Here is a 17,678-nt window from a genome sequence, read left to right as displayed (position 1 = left end):
TCCATTATGTTTTGGCATAGAAATAATTAACAGAGGAAAAACGTCAAGTGTTCATCACTGAAACATAGAAATGAATGCATAAAAGATCAACCCTACCCGATATTTTTATAAGTTTACACTTCTTCCTACTCCTTTTTTGCACATGTAAATTAAGAGTGTTTAAGTGTTAAAGGATGACATTCTTTGTTTTATTGTTTTGTTTTCTTATCTTCCCTTGAATTGTTGTTTTTTTACATGTACAAAAATAAAAATCAAATCAAATCAAATCAATATTTCTATTCAGGCCTAATTCAGGGCACCCTCGGTGACTCGTGAGGACCCTGGTCGTATGTGGCTACCACAACATTAGCCGTGAGGCTCTGGGACTTAGTCTGCTGCAGAGTCTTTAAAGGTCGACATTAAAGTCTTAATAGAAAAGTAAGGGGTTCTTAATTCTGACAGGATGTCGGAGGTGAAGGTGAAGAAGGAGGCGAGCGGCCCGGAGCCCGAGGAGGTCGAGAACAGGTCAGGACTTCCGCTCCCAGACTCCGTCTGGATTATGACACATTTAAGAGTTATTTCTTCACCATCGGACGTAAAACTGTCCCAGATCCCCACAAAACAACCTGTACGAGCTAAAGTCGTGTGTTTCAAATTCCGGCCTGGTTTAGTTCTTAAATGAGAGCATCTTCTCCAACTAACCCTCGTGGTAGTGGAGGCATGTTGCTGAAGGAGGTAAAGTTGTGTGTGCTGTCAGGGGGTTAAAACGTGTGCTGCTGCAGAGAGGGCTGACAACCGTCCCTTGAAAAACAGAATCGTCCCGTATTTATAAACTAAAGTACGCGTCCCGTATTGAGCTGTAAAGGGACGCACTTTGTCACGTATTACTCTGAGAGTCAAAAAATAGTCATAAAATGCCAATGGAAAATGGCTTTGAGCTGTTGAGTTCATAAGTTATTTTTTTCTGTTTTACTACAATTGTAGCCTACAGGCAGAGCCGGATTAAATAAATGGACTACACTAGGCAGCCTGTGATTTTTGGGCCCCCCTCCATCGATGTTATTTATGAAATCTTAAACTTACCAAAGTTACTAATAAAACTTAATTCACATTTTACATAGCAAAGTCATAGTCAAGTTGGTTCTTTGTATTCCAAAATAAGTCATGTGTTCTATATTAAACAGTCTATCAGACTATTTTTAGATTTTTATTATTTATACGTTATTACAATGCTCTATTAAATGCTATTAAATTATCCTTATCTTATCGATTGTGAGCATTTTGCAGAAAATCTTAATTAAATGTGTTGATTAAATTGAATAATTAAATAAGAAGTAAAATCTACAAAGACCAATACAATTTGCAGTAAGACAAAGTGTGCTGTAGTATGTACCGTATGTCTGTATGTGTATGCGTATGCAGAGCCGTTTGAGAGATTTGCGAGGCCCTGTGTGAAATAGCCAGGGGGGCCCTCGCAAAATTTTTGGGTTTTTCGGGTCGGATCGGGTGTCTATATGCGCAATTTTAACTCTCCAATTAGCAAAATACTGGATACCTTCCTCTGCCTCATCATCATCTGGGCTTGCCTCGACGCGGGGCCCCATGGCTGCTTGAGACCCGGGCGTATCGGTGATTTTTGTAACAAATTTATCAAACGTGCCTTTCAGAGAGGCATTAAACTCTTCCATTTTCTTTTGTTTTTTTCTTTTTTCATCCCCTGATGGAAATTTCCTGAATCTGTCTCGTTCTCTCGACATTGTGTGACAGTTTGTTCCAACTCCACCGTCTGGATCAGACTAGCTTGTGTCCGCGCTTGGTCTGATCAGTTGTATTGAACAACAGACACGCGTCATCATTGCACATATATTTATTGATATGCACAGACTAGTACACATTTAGGTCTGTAATGGAACGTGACTGTTGATATTTATAAGGAAAAAAAAAAAAAAAAAAAAAAAAAATTTTTTTTTTTTTTTTTTTTTTGTCCCTCTGTCTGGGCCCCCCCCCCCCTGTCGGGCCCTAGGCACGTGCCTAGTCTGCCTTTGCGTTAATCCGGCTCTGCCTACAGGCATGGCCTTTGAGGCACAAATATGTTTACAAGTTTTCTACAGACTTTCTGTTTGCACTTTTGTTATTGCACTAACAATGTGCACTATTACAGCATGGATGTTCTGCTTTATTTCTATTGTTTTATATTAACTTATACAATTTTAAGTTAAGCAGGACAGGTTTCTGTTTTAGAAAGATACTTATTTTATTCAGTTCATTTTGTTATTTTGTATTAAAGTGAATTCCTGGATAGTTTGTTTTCCATGTGTTCATGGCATTCAAAAATATGCATCTAATTCAATTCAGGTTCGAGTCAAATAGTTTTTTTGAGATTCATAGTTTTATTATCATTTTTCATCAAGACACACAGCAAGGAACAACGTCACACTAACAGAAAGAGCAACCCCTTAGGAAATTACATCAGCTCAATTCTAAATCCAATGAAAGATAGAATGAAGAAAGATTATAATTGAGTTAGGAATATGTGAAAACAAACCAAAAATAAAAGTAAAACAGATTAAAAAAATAAATAAATTAATTTAAAAAAAAGGATAATAATAAAAAATAGATAAAATAAATAAAATTGAGATGGTTAACATATATGGCAATGGTACACAAGGTTATGTATGAATTGGACTTCTGTCTCTCAATATAGGTTATCCACTTATTCCATTTAGACATATATAGGTCTACATTGTTCATAAGTCTGAACGTCAGCTTTTCCAAAGCTGCCAAGTGACCGATCTGGCTAGACCAGAGACTGACAGAGGGAGCCTCCGAGGCCTTCCATTCACACATGATTAGTTCAGGTTCGAGTCAAATAGTTAAAAAATCGTTTCATTCACAAAAAAAGGCGCTAAAGAAATTCACCACGCCAGAAAGGGTGAAGGCAATCGTGTTGGCCGGCCCTGCAGATGAGGTGTCCCTTATTTATTGTTCAGGGAGTTGGAAACCCTAGCTACAGATGTGGCGGCAACCTCCGGTATACCATATACGGTAATTTCCGTGGACATGAAAAACTACCGTACTTTCCCCACACTTCTCAGTGAGGTCTTGAAGTCATGTGAGTTAATCCTGCCAATCAGCACAGATCGTGCTTTGTCACAGACAGTGTCATCATGGCATCTGTCCAATCAGTAGAGCCCTGGAGAAGCGGGAACTTCATTGATTTTCAAGAAGGGGAAAATTCACATTTTTGCTCCTACCTTCTTCCACACAAAAGTTCAGAAAGCTGAAACTAACCATGCTAAGTTGATGACACTCACACAGTATGTGTTTGAATGATGGGGCTAACTGATGAGATAAGTGTTGTTTGTGCAGATCCCATATATGATCATACGCCCCTGTGTGGTAAAACTAGTGCAAGTGACTGAGGAACCTTTTATAGACATATGCCAGATACTCTAGTAAGCCATACTTTGTGTATTTTTTTTACAAATACCCCCCCTTATGGTCAAACTAGTTCAAGTGACAGTGTCCTTTTGTAGACATATGCTCAGTGCATCTAGTAAGTTATACTTCGGGTGTTTTCGTTTTACAAATAGCGCATTATAAGGTAAGACAATATTGGATGTTGCATTGGATGTTGCCACAGATTTGTATAGCATAATATCAGTACCACCATTAATTCTAATGCTATTCTTCACTTCTTGTTCTGTGGTATGGTCAATGGCATGGTCAACCTGCCTGCTGCTGGTGGAGAGAGAGGGTCAGCAGGTGATTGGACGAAATATATGGATGGAGAAAAAGAGACGCCCTATAAGTCAAGTTGTACCATTTATGGAGAAAAGTTCTAATATCTCTATGAAGAGAGTATCATAAATATTATATTGTATGTGTTTTTTGTATTTTTATACATATCCAATGTATGGGTACAATTTCACCCACAATGGGCAAGTAGTAACCATACATGGTAACTTCAGTGTTAGATACAATGTTACTCGCGATGGGCAAGGAACCATATGGTAACTTCTTTGACCTTGATTTGCATCAAGAATAAAAAAAAAATGAAAAATACTCTGGTAGTAGCCCCCAATAACACTCTAGGGTTGAAATTGTTCATTTCCAAGTATTTCAATGAGTGCCCTATAAAGGGTTAATATATTTAACATCACGCCTTATAAAAGTGCACACAGCAAATAGTTTTATTATTGAAATCAGGACCAAATCAGCAGATGGAAGAATGTTCAACCTGTTAAAGAAGAACCAGGAAAGATGACAAGTTTCTCATAACTGTGTGTGTGCGTGTCTCTGTCCAGGATCAAGGATCTGTGTCGGCAGTTCCCGCAGGGCATCACAGACCAGGTGATCCAGAATGACCTTCCAAACCTGGAGCCTCAGCAGAGAGCCATGGCCATCAACAAGCTGCTGTCGCTGGTCAGTGTGAGCGTCCGTCACGTGATCTGTGACCCCCCCCCATATCTGATCTGAACCTGTCCTGCTGGTGTGTTGCAGGGCCAGCTGGACCTGCTGAGGAACAGTTCAGGTCTGCTGTACAGACTGAAGGACTCTCAGAGCACCAGGTAGAGCACACAGGTGTTCAGATGGTGGTCTTCTACAGAGATCACATGCTGCCAAATCAAAAGTTTTTACATCAGTTGACTTGGTTTTGTCACAGTTGTGCAAGTTTACAGTCTCAACATTTCAGAAATGTTCTGTCTCTTTGAGGTTTGTAAAATAAGAACGTCCCGAGACCCGACCCCCAAGGTCCCGGGTCTCTGGTTCTGGCTCCGTTCCACCCGTCAGTCTGACCCTGCTCCCTGTGTTTCAGTAAGATGAAGGGCTCGGACAACCAGGAGAAGTTGGTCTACCAGGTCATTGAGGACGCGGGGAACAAAGGTGATGAGACCCGTCTGTCGGCGAGAAGGACGCTGTGGATCAGCATGAATGGATCAGAACCTCACAGCTGCGGTTCTGCTTGTTGTTCCTGCAGGAATCTGGAGCAGAGACATCCGTTTCAAAAGCAACCTTCCTCTCACAGAGGTCAACAAGATCCTGAAGAATCTGGAGAGCAAGAAACTCATCAAAGCCGTCAAGTCTGTGGCGGTGAGTTCGCTGACAAAACCAGACCCACAACGGTTTCCCCAGAACTGACTTGGCCCAGTGTCTTCAGGGCTCTCCTGAGTTCACTTCCACAAGTTAACTGGCCAACAGAGCAGACACAAAACCTGCGGTACCTCTACTGACCACTAGGGTCTGGACCCAGACCCTAGTGGTCGGTGGAGGAACTGCAGGTGTTCTCAGTTCCACGTGGGTCGTGGCTGAGCGGCCAGCTGCTAGCACAGGTAGCTGCTGCAGTCGTCGTAGATGTTGTAAATGCAGGGCTTAAAGTTTTCCGGCACCGTGCCGGATCACCGGCGTACAGAGTTTTTTTCTCGGCGTGCAAGTTCGACTGCTTAAAAAAAATAAAAAATAAAAATTTGAGGAAAAAAAAAAAAAGTTTGAGTCAACCGAGTTCGTCTACCAATGGAATGAGAGGAAAGCAGCTCTGGCGCTCAACCAAAGACACTAGCCAATCAGAAGTAGGGCGGGGCGGGTCTTTGACGCCAGCAGAGCGCAGAGCGGTGTTTCAACCTGCCGGAATACGAATCACCGACTTCAAGATGGAGAAAAAAATTAATGAATGTCGGTTTATAAGAATCTTTTTGCCCAGAAGAAAAAAAGAGCGACAAAAAAATACCCATAACCATGTTCTTCTCTCGAAAAAACACACCTGCACCGCGGGCTTTAGAAGAAAAAGACGCTACAGGAGTCGGGATACAGCGGCATCAGAAAAGCAGTGAAATACGTGCGAGGCGGTGCTGATCTCCGCTATTTATAATAATTGTAAAAAAAAAAAAAAAAAAGGGGTTGCTACTATGCGGATATCACTTATCACGGGTTCTTTTTGGAACGTAACCCCCACGAAAAACAAGGGATTACTGTATATGAATACTCATGGCATACATGCCTGTCAAGTTTTGGATTTAAAAATTAGGGAAATTTTCCACCACCCGCTGTCCAACCAACCAGCCCAACCGAGGTACAGCATTACATTTTAAGACGGGTTTACAAAATATTTAAAATATCTACCTGTCAATCACTTACAAACTACAATTATGTGCTCTTTATGTACCTTTGTTGACACTGAAATGCTGTGGACATTCCTATGTATGTAGTTCCTATAATAGTCTAAATGAAAACAAAGGGGAATTAAAGCACATTTATTTGTTTTAAATATTTTCAGTTTATATACAAATTGATTGTCTTAAAGTGAAACATTTTCTTTTAATCTGTCATCATCACTCATGTGGGTCTCTGGCTCCCATTTTTAGATATATTTACAAGATTTTCTGGCAGAAATGTCTTTTCTGTCGTTACATCCATCCTGATTTGTTGTGTTATTTTCCCGTTGTTGCCACTAACCTTGTGAGAACTGCCCTCCAGGCTACAGCAAGGGGCAGTTCTCGCGAGGTTAGTGACAATTCAGTTTGTAGAGGCACTATAATCCTTTCAAAAAATTATTATATCATAAAACGGGAAATTTACAGGAAAATACTAATACAGGGGGGCGGCGGGAAAGAGGGGTAAAATACGGTAGTTTCCCGGCCAAAACTGGAGACTTGACAGGTATGGGCATAGCACCAGAATTAAAAAAATGATTGATTACCAACCATTTAATTCAGTAAAGGACAATATATATATATATGTATATATATATATATGTGTGTATATATATATATATATATATATATATATATATATATATATATATATATATATATATATATATATATATATATATAAAGGAAAATAATATTCAAATTAGCCTATGTCATTTTTGTTGCTTGCCAAATTGCCGAGCCCATGTGCCCCCGCTCCCGGAAAAAAGTTCAGGCTCAGGATTTTTTTTTACTTTAAGCCCTGTAAATGCAACGCTTTCCGGTTTTGTACAGAGACGTTTTGCAGCTGCTGCTAACAGGATTTAGCAACACTACTCCGCCCACGTCCACCCGGACCACATTTACAGGTTCTGGAGTTTAGTTTCTTGTATTGAGTGAATTTATTTTTCACTGCTGCACACATCCACCTCGCGGCGGTTCTGTGATGATTGTGTCTGTTTGGTGCAGGCGTCCAAGAAGAAGGTGTACATGCTGTACAACCTGCAGCCGGACCGCTCGGTGACGGGGGGCGCCTGGTACAGTGACCAGGACTTTGAGTCTGAGTTTGTGGAAGTTCTGAACCAGCAGTGCTTCAAGTTCCTGCAGAGCAAGGTACAAAAATGATGATTTAACGTAGGGCTGGGCGATATGAACCAAAAGTCATATCTCGATATTTTCTAGCTAAATGGCGATACTCGATATATATCTCGATATTTTTTCTGTGCCTTACTTGGGGTTTCCCCCAAAGCATTATAGCATAGCATCTCTGTTAGCTTCATTTTTTCTGAGGCAAACCCTTGAAAAAACAGTCAGTTTTAATACAATGCTCGTGCCAAATGTCACACAGGTTCCTTTATTAACAGAGGTCTGCACAATATCAAAATGTATAAAACAAATAAAATAAATATAATAAATATAAAAATAAACTGCCTGCATATATAGAATAAAAATGCTTCTTGAATAAAATAAAACAAATATCCCTGCATAACAATTAAATTAAAATACACTGTGCAATTAATACAATGTAGACAGTAACAGGCAGACTTTTCCACTGAGGTTGACAGTTGTGCAAATAACAAAACATTTGTGCAAATCTCAAATAAAACATTCAAGTCAATTTGTCACAAAATAAGCTATATCAAAATCATAAAAAAACAAACATGTACTTTTTTTTTTTTTTTTTTTTTTTTTTTTAAATCGATATAAACGATATTGTCTCGTACCATATCGTGTTTGAAAATATATCGATATATATTAAAATCTCGATATATCGCCCAGCCCTAATTTAACGCATGTGTGACAAAAATGCTGAGACACTTTTCAGTCGGACAATAAAATGGTGGTGGGTGGTGTTTGGAGACAAGTCTCCAAGTGTGTGATGTCAACATTTGAGACACATTCAGAAACACTCATGTTCCAACGGTGAGTTAAAGAGATAGTTCAGACCAGCAGATGGCAGCAGAGATGTTGTTCCTGAAGAGCAGAGATGGATAGACTCTGTGTTTGTAAACAATGATGATGTCTGCGCGCATTCAGGCAACCAAAGTATGGCGGAGATAAACAGCTTGTCAAGCTATACAAGGGGATTATAGACTAAAGATCACGAACATTACCATAACAAGTTGACTTTTGACAAATGGTGTCCGACTTCTAGATCTGTGTTCTATCAATGAGCGAGTTGAAGACATTAGTAAGTGGCCACATATATATTATATTATATACTTTTTTGACTGAGAAACCGAGCGTATACACCAGAGAGAAATTACAAGCCTGGATGTCACTGGATACTTATGAACACATTCTCTGTGGTCATGTACAGAACATCAAATAACATGACATGGTTTTGTGTTTTTGAGATCAGATATTCTGTAATGCCATAGATGTATCCATACAAATAGTTTGCAACCTAAATTATGCTTTACCGTTCACATTCAGAGGGGAGGACGTTAGACACACCAGTAGTGGCCAATGTGGAAAGGTTTCTTAAAATGCACTAAGTTAATAGTATTAATGTTTTACAAATGTAAAATCACTTTTAAGTTGTCTAGATGTGTCCACTTCCTGTGCAGGAAGCTGCTTCCGTACTCTTGTGAAGTGAGGGATACGAAGGGATGCATCATAGACCACAAGCTCGTCTCTGATGAGAAATCTTCCTCCTTCTGGCTTTGTTTTGTGTACATAAACACAGATGACACAAAACCAGGACTACTAGAGTCCAATGACGCCTCGCCTGCAAAAATAAAACACAAAGACATTTGTTTAGACTAGCAAGCCACCAGCCAAATCTAACACCAGCTTATCACAATTTACCTTAAAAACAAGATTACTGACAAAACAAGGAAGCTTATACAAAACTAAACAAAGATTCTGTTTCATAAGAATCCTGGTTTTACAAAACATTTCTCACATCTGGACCAGTGGAAGGTGAAAGAGTCCAATTTTACAAACACAATAAAGCTTTCACCAATCACAAGCTGTGTTTAAGATGCTCTTTACTATCTAGACATTAACTTACTCCAGCTTTGAGCAGGCTCAGTGGCGTGGCTTTGGACCTGGACCTGGTATAAGGACAGGTCCTTCAGGCCGAATCAGAAGCCGAAGTCCCAGACGCATATCAGCACGGCGCTCTCTGATATCCATCAGATATCCATCAGAGAGATCAGTCAGAGCTCTGATGGGCAGGCAGAGTTCTTAGTATCCGGTACTCCACCGCAGGAAAAGAGCCATAAAGAAGTTGTTTTAAAGACTCAGAACCAAAGCTGTTGAGAAACGATTGTGTCTCTGAATGTGTCCCATGATGCAGCAGCGGCTTACAGGTAGGACTTAGATCCGGTCCAGTTTAACCTCTGCTTACGAGTAACGGCGTGAATTAAAATCAGATGACTGATGCAGCGCGGGTAGCCGTGCACAGATCCTTCACGTGGAACTGGATGACCAATGGCTAACGTTAGCACATTGATGTGGGGTAGCGTTACTTGGTCCTGACCCAGTCTAGACCGTCAGGTTACAGTCTGGCTGGAGTAACGTTACGTAGCATCATTAACAGCCTTCGTTCCACCGTTTGAGGGCGGATGCCACGACCTCCGTGGTCGTGATTGGTCCAAAGACTCGCATCCACACGTTTCACCAAAGATGTGTTAGTTCGAAGACGATACTGGAAGTCCTGAAAGTCCAGTCCCACATCATGCCCACAAAAAGCGTTTTAAATTGGATCCCGCTATTAACGTTGGTAATATAAACGCCAGGCATGTTATCTGTCACCTCGGGCGTGAAGGGGGGTCGAGAGGCGTTACCCCGCTAACATAACGTAACCTGTGTGGGCGTGTAGAATGACGTATTATCCCCCCATCAGCGGGGATGGATAAACGTCAGGATGAGGGTTTCTTGGCCAGGTTCGGCTTCTTGCAAAGTGCCAGTTTATCATCTTTGTGTCTAGTTGTTCCAACAATGGACCATCATCCTCTGTGGTTCTGGACATAGGCCGGTTTGAGACTTCCTCAACTCCTCGACTGAGTAACTCCCGGATCTCCTCGTCTCCCCAGTTACTCATCTTGTAAATATTGATCCTAGCTGTGACCCCCTGCTGCTGCTGCTGTTACTCTCATCAGCTGTTTCCTTATTTTATAAAACAAAAATAATAAATAAAATCTTCCCTAGTGGGTTGGACTCGGGTTACGTGATCAACAAATCTCTCCCACGACCCGCCACCCCGCGTTAGTTCTGTTAACATTAGACCTGGTCCGCGGTTAACCACCACCCTTGGAGGAGAGTTATGGGCCGGGCCAGTCGGTCCGTTAAACGCAGGGTATCCGCCGATGTAAAATGGGCTAGGGGGACGTATGACAACAGCAAAAAAGATGTATAATATCAACAATGCGTAAAACAAAGACATATAGCATATTAACCTGTAAATACTTGTACAATTACAGAATTATCACTGTAACGATCACATAGAGACATTTGACCCCAGGGACGTATGACAACCAAAGAGATGTTACACGCGTCATAGCTCTTTGTTTTCTCTTTGCGTTCATTATGCGTCTGTCGTTGGTGAACTAGTAATAATAATACATTTTATTTATAACGCACTTTATATTTAAAGGAGCTTGAGGCTCCTTTTAAGAAATGAGACTCTCTAGCGCCACCCTTCACCACGACGGCCGTCGGGGGTACTGCAGCCAACAGTGAAGCCGGCACGGGAGGACGGGGAGAACGTGGATGCAGCGTCATGTGACGTCACATCCACAGCCCAGCGCGGGAAATTCGGGACCGAATTGCAGCACATTTTGCAGCACACAGCCTGTTCAAGGCAACGGAGAGATACACTAGAGGGCTCATTCTTTTGGGTTTGGAACGCTTCATCTGACATTATTACTAGAAAACTTAAAATGTATACAGATTTTTTTCATAAATCCTGCCACAATCCGGCCTCAAGCTCCTTTAATAATCTCAAAGTGCTACAGAGCAGAAAAATAAAAGATATATTTAGCTATAGGCTTTCTTAAAAAGGTGAGTTTTCAGGTCACATTTAAAAGCCTCTGCAGTCTGTGGCGCCCTCAGATTGTCGGGAAGGGCGTTCCACAGCCTCGGAGCTGCAGAGGAAAAGGCCAGATTGCTCATAGTTAGCTTTACTAGTTAACATTTATTTTGCCTTCATTTTACACCTCTTGGCTGTTGTCAAACAATGTAAAAGTAAAACATAATGACTGCAAAGAAATGGACGGCAAAGACACGTGTAAAGATCTGAAACCAGCGTAGGTGAACTTGTGGGTTTTGGGTCCTGTGTAGTTCTGGGTGTTTGTGTGTTGGGACCTGCTACTCCCTGATGCTCTGGATTTGAGCTGCTGATACGGGTGTGAGTCATGTGACTCTGTGTTCTGTGTGTTGAGGCCGAGGCGGCGAGAGACAACAAGCAGAGTCCAATGGTCCAGAGGAACAGCTCGTTCGCCACCTCCCACGAAGTCTGGAAGTACATCTGCGAACTGGGCATCAGCAAGGTGAGGTCTCCGTGACATCACAGCTCAGACCCACCAATCACAAGGCGTGCTCTCACCCGCTAACCTCAGGTGTGTGTCTGCAGGTGGATCTGTCCATGGACGACATCGAGACCATCCTGAACACGCTGATCTACGACGGGAAGGTGGAGATGACCGTGATCGCCGCCAAGGAGGGGACAGTGGGCAGCGTGGACGGACAGATGAAGCTGTACAGAGGAGTTAACGCCGTCCTGCCGCCCACCGGCCTCGTTAAGACGCCGTGTGGACTCTGTCCGGTAAGTGGACCCTCACACCTGCAGCCGGTCCTCCAGCACACCTGAGCTGACCGCCTCCTCTCTGCAGGTGTTTGACGACTGCCACGAGGGAGGGGAGATCTCTCCGTCCACATGCGTATACATGTCGGAGTGGTTGGACTTCTGATGGCACCGCCTCAACCTTTTCTCTGTGATGAAAAGTTTATTTTAATCTCTTTATTTTGTATTTATCTGAAGTTCAGTAAAAGTTCACGTGTGACATCTTTGGTCGTGGTCGGATTTATTTCAAGGGTATTGAAAATTATTTCAATTTTCAGCACTTAAGTTAACAAAGTATTTTCAAATTAATTTTTAAAACTACACATGAAGTATGAATGTTGCCAAAATAGAGCCCTGATTCTGAAACTGCTTCGGTTTCCATCAGTAGCCCCCAAAACAAAGTAGAACTGCACTAAACACGTTAGCTGCTGATTCACCAAGCTCTGGAGAGAAAACAACGGGAGATCGTTAGTTCAGAAAACCACAGGAGATGTCATCGCCATATGCTTCCATGTTGAGGGCGTGTTTACTTCCCCCATGACCTCAGCACCCACACCCTGCGTCGCACCATGGGAACAAACATTCTTGGGTTAAATCAACCCTACGTCCCACACCCTGGGTGGGGTTGGCGAAAGGGCCTTTCTGTGTGGAGTTTGCATGTTCTCCCCGTGCTCCCCTGGGTAGCTAATGGGAGCTACCCTCACAAAAACATGCAACAGTCCTGGGCTATACATGCCCCCTCTGGCCAACCGGGGAACAGATGGGGTGGGGAGGATCTGGCAGGAATAACATGATCCTTCCACGCGCTACGTCCGGCCAGAGAAGCCCCACCCTGTCTGGTGAAAAGGAGACTTGAGCTCGGTGCAGGGCCTCCTGGGGCTGGTAGAGGGAGCAATGCCCAGGACTGACTTAGGTAGGAACACTGGGTGGAAAAAAATGGGGGGGGGAATCAGGGATAAATCTAGTTTCTCCACGAGAGACAAGAGAGCAGTTTCAGGACTGTAGCCAGACTGAAATGTTGCATGAATAACTGGCTCATCTAAAACGTTTGTCGTGGGTTCAAACAAGAGACAAATGAGCTGGGACGTCACCTCAGACATTTATTCATCATAAATCTAAAAGAAACAGCAGATGCTGACGAGGGCGCACTTTGACGGCCTAGACCAGCACTGGCTTGGTGGACCAGCATTGGCTGATCTCAGCTCACGACCATCACAAGTGGGAGCAATGGTGCTGGTTGCGGCTCCGCTAGTCTTGGTTTTGTAAAATGTAAAGTAACATCATAGTTTTACATAAGCTAAGCCAAGCTGTAATAGAAAACTGTGATTGACAGAATGTGGGTTAATTTAGTTTATTTAAGGATTCCCATTAGAAGCACACAAATGTGCCTCTAGTCTTCCTGGGGTCCTGAACATAGAAATACAGTACAGTGCCGTCATACAGTAAAAAAACAACAACAAAACAAACAAAAAACAATCAGACTGCACAGACCTAAAATGATAAAAACATAAATTTGAGAATAATACTGATAAACAATTAAGTAAATACAGACAAATTAAAAATAATTAAGAAAGAACAAAGACAATCAGACAGGCTGATTGTATAACAGACTATACCAGATACAAAGCATACTCAACGGACAAATAGCATAATCCGCTGAGTACCAACAAATAAACCAACATAAACAGACAGGCATAGCCACATGTGAGGACATACTTCTCTTAGTTGGTGAGATATTTCTTGGTAAGTTTTTTGAAAGTAATTTTATTATTTACAGTTTGTTTGATATGTTTAGGCAGAGAATTCCAGAGAACTATTGATCTATATATGACAGTAAGCTTGCGAGAATTTGTTTTTGGAGCTGGGAGCAATATATTACCAGAGGTAATGGGTGTGTCCAGTTCTGTTCGTTAGGCTCATTACAGCCAACCACCAACCATCTCACTTCCAGGTTGAGGCCGTGGTGGAACTAAGTCTGGTTGCAGTTCCTCGACTGGCCACCAGAGGCTGCTAAAGGGAGTCCGTCTCCACTGACCTCCAGGTTAAAATGTCCACCTTTTAGAGCAGAAATAAACATATTTACAGTCTGGTTCATAAAAATGGTCTCAATCGTTTGATTTCACACCCGTCATGACACTGAGGGGGGAATGTTTTTGTTCCACGGCAGGAGACTTTATATAAAGCTAAATTTGATTGACATGTGGCGGGCGTGTTACATTGGCTCCCAGAGCAACATGGCTGCCCCCCCGTACGAATAAAAAGAAACTTCAAAACCGGTCCTCAGGAACCAACGGCTCACGTGACCTGGGGCCTCGTCCTTGTTTTTCACCGTCTGTGGTTACCACATAGCGCCGTTCAGAACGAGGCAAAAGAGACCTCAAAGCAGTCTTCATGAAGTGGTGGATTACATCACAGCGGGCGTGTCCAGTTCTTCTTCTACAGTCTATGGTTACCAGATGTTTTTTGTTTTGTTTCATTCTTTCAGACTGATTGGTGTCACAGAAACAACTTGAATGCTTCTTTAAGATGTTCGCTCAGTTGTTAGATGGTAAATGTCTGTCACTTGTGTAGTGTTTTCCGGCTGACTTCCTACAGCCCCGGAGCTTTCACACTGCAGACACTCACCCATTCACACCGGTTGTCGGCGGAGCTGCCATGCAACGGCGCTGGCTTGACAACCGAAAGCAACTGGGGGTTCAGGGTCTTGCCCAAGGACACGTTGGTGTCATCAGGTTACACGGACACAACTCCAAATACGTTTAGGAGTTGATGTTGACAATAAATGTGATTTGTTGATATCCATCAGTGTGATGACAGTCACATGACCAGGATGCAGCCATCAGATAAGAGATGATAAATGGTAAGTGGGCCGTCTGCAGGAAGTTCGACCTGGGGAACTGAGATTCTCAACGAGTCTAACGACGGACTTGAGGGTTCCTGCCGCTGCCACAGACCTGATGGGGTTTGTTTTCAATGAGGAGTCGATGCTCATGGAGAGTTCGACCAATCACAGCTCCCTGTTTCCCATCAGGCCTAATGGACTCGCTGCTGACCGTCAGCAAGGATCACGTTTCACACTACAGCCTCTCAACATGTTTACACACCAGACAGGAAGTGACATGCAAACACTAATGCACTGACTGAACATTCCCATGATCCTCAGCAGCCATCAGTCAGGACATCTGCTTCATCTACTAAAGAGCAAAGTTAACGGTTTGAAACATTTCCTTGTAGGATGATGTATGGAAGGACACCCGGATCATTAAACATCACTTTAATAAAGTGTATCATAACAGAAGAGGTTCTTTTATATAAAAGTATTTATTTTCATCAACTAAAAAGAAAGCTTTGCTTTTTTTTTTTACTGTTCAATTGGATCAAATGATAAACCTGAGTTTTCAATTCAATTCAGATTTAATTATATAGCATCTATTACAACACAAGTTGTCTCGAGGATTTTTCCAGAGACCAGAACATGATCCCCGTTCAATTATTACATAAACATAAACAATGTAAGTCAAAGCTTTTTAACAAAGCTTTGGATAAAAGCATCTGCTAAATGACAGTAGTAGTAGTAAGCAATGGCAGGTAAAAACTCCCCTTTAGGAGGGAAGAAACCTGGATCAGGACCTGGATCATAAGGGGGGGCCCCGGGCCCTCCTGCCGGAGGCCAGCGGGGCGGAGCAGGAAAAGAGAGAACACATAGAGAATGAAGAACAGAGAGAGGAGAGGCACAGACACAATGGTCAGTTGGTGGACTACAGAGGCCACTATATAAACAGATGTAGACTAGGAATGGGCGATATTTTACCGTTCACGATAAACCGTCAAAAAAATTCATCTCGCGGTAAAAACAATAAATTCCCATTGATTATGTTTTTGTGTAAAGCTGATTTTTTGATCTGCGTTAAATCCACGCACTACGTGAAGGAAGGAAGGAAGGAAGGAAGGAAGGAAGGAAGGAAGGAAGGAAGGAAGGAAGAAAGGAAGGAAGGAAGGAAGGAAGGAAGGAAGGAAGGAAGGAAGGGAAAAAAGAAGGAAGGAAGGAAGGAAGGAAAGGGGAGAAGGAAGGGGAGAAGGAAGGGAGAAAAGAGAAAGGGAAGAAGGAAGGAGAGAGCAGGAGGAAAGAAGGAAGGAAGGGAAAAAAGAAGGAAGGAAGGAAGGAAATTAGCCTGAAAGAAAGAAAGAAAGAAAGAAAGAAAGAAAGAAAGAAAGAAAGAAAGAAAAATTCCCGTTGATACGTTTTTGTGTAACAAACATGGCGGATCTGAGAGCGAGATAGATTTATAGTTAAAAAGGTGGAGTTGAATTGGTATTTTTTTTATCGTTATCGTGATAAATGCCAGAAATTATTGTGATACATTTTTTAGTCCATACCGCACATCCCTAATGTAGACAGATGTAGATGTAGACACAGAGGTGGTCAGAGGGAGGGCTGCAGGTCTGGATCTAGGTCCTAGTGGTCAGAGGGGGGACTGCAGGTCAGTGATCATGTTGCTGTCCACCTGCAGCGTAGCTCTATAGCAGCATATCCAGAATGAAGCTTTGTTTCAGACCAGCTGCTCTAGTCTGGTCCTGCAGCTGTTTACAGATGCGATATACAAGGTCAGTCGCACCATGTTGAGCTTATGAAGTCACAATTTGTGACTATTAATGTTTCAATCCCCCTCACATGGCCCTATTATGACGTTGTGGAGAGTTCTCATCTGTTGGGGAGCAACATCAGAACCAGAAACTGAACAACCTGATGAAGAAGACTGTTTCTGTTCAAGGGGATGGTTCTGGACCCTCTGGAGATGATTGAAGGAGGATACAATGAAGAAGATCATGGAAAACCCTGAACATCCTCTTCACAACACAGTGATACGGCAACAGGGGTTTCCAGTCAGAGGTTTTTATGATTTTCTGCAGTACTTTAACATTCATATGGATGTTGACAGTGATAGTAATCTTAAGTTAGAATCGATGGGTATTTCACAAAAAGTAAACAAACCGAAGCACTGTTTTATCAAACCCTCGATCTCGTCCTTGCCTATGGTGTCGAACCTGATAATATGTTACATCAAACATCTACATGCTTTTAACTTTCTATCAGTGAACATTTTGCTACACTGTTTGTATTTCCCGCTTTGTTGTAGATTAGTATTGCTAACATTAGCTAGTGGCGGCACCGGCTATTCTCACGTTTGCAGCTGGAATGCAGTGACTCGGTTGTAATTTCAGGGTTTGGCCCCAAGTGACCCGTTCGTTCCTGAAGAGCGGGTTTGAGGGGTAAGCGTGATTGAGCTAACGGTTGATCAATTAGAAATAAGTTTATCTCTTTATATAAATTCTCCTGGCGTGGTACCAAAACATTCACCCTTCAGAGTCGTTGTGGAAATGAAATCAAAACAGTTTTTGAACCAGACTGTAAATATGTTTATTTCTGCTCTAAAGTTGAACGAATGTGAACCTAAAGGGGACCTATTATGGCATTTAATACCTATTTTAAACAGGCCTTGAATGTCTTAAAAACAAGCTTTTGATTGTTTTTGCTAAATAAATTAGAAATTCAGCCTCTGAGCCATGTCTTTATCTTCCCATTCTCTAACCTCATTATCTATGAGGGATTCTGAGTGGGCGGGGCTATGATAATGAGGCTCTGTGCTGATTGGCTGCCTGAATGACGCGATACACCGCTATGAAAAAATGACGGAAGGTCCGGCCGGCGGAGTTAGTTG

General features: G+C 42.3%; 2 protein-coding genes across 2 annotated transcripts in view; one reads left to right on the top strand and one right to left on the bottom strand.

Moving 5' to 3' along the window:
- LOC133445838 (E3 ubiquitin-protein ligase TRIM39-like) overlaps window positions 1-17,678 on the bottom strand; it is a 205,187-nt gene that overhangs the window by 52,806 nt on the left and 134,703 nt on the right. The gene's annotated exons all lie outside the window — the stretch shown is intronic.
- polr3f (polymerase (RNA) III (DNA directed) polypeptide F) lies at window positions 316-12,178 on the top strand. Its single transcript, XM_061732917.1, has 9 exons — window positions 316-504; window positions 4,287-4,404; window positions 4,483-4,550; window positions 4,799-4,866; window positions 4,961-5,073; window positions 7,137-7,280; window positions 11,558-11,665; window positions 11,749-11,940; window positions 12,008-12,178. Exons 1-9 carry the CDS (start codon window positions 443-445, stop codon window positions 12,083-12,085), a joined length of 951 nt encoding a protein of 316 aa, XP_061588901.1. The 5' UTR covers window positions 316-442; the 3' UTR covers window positions 12,086-12,178.

This window comes from Cololabis saira, chromosome 1 (genome assembly GCF_033807715.1).
Source record: "Cololabis saira isolate AMF1-May2022 chromosome 1, fColSai1.1, whole genome shotgun sequence".
NCBI classification, from domain to species: Eukaryota; Metazoa; Chordata; class Actinopteri; order Beloniformes; family Belonidae; genus Cololabis; species Cololabis saira.
This window is presented reverse-complemented; position numbering and strand designations above follow the sequence as displayed.

Excerpts from the sequence above, each read along its gene's own strand:
- polr3f (XM_061732917.1), top strand. The coding sequence starts at position 443 with ATGTCGGAGGTGAAGGTGAAGAAGGAGGCGAGCGGCCCGGAGCCCGAG. Across the intron at positions 4,405-4,482 it reads TCAACAAGCTGCTGTCGCTG|GGCCAGCTGGACCTGCTGAG; the intron begins GTCAGTGTGAGC and ends GGTGTGTTGCAG. Across the intron at positions 7,281-11,557 it reads TCAAGTTCCTGCAGAGCAAG|GCCGAGGCGGCGAGAGACAA; the intron begins GTACAAAAATGA and ends CTGTGTGTTGAG.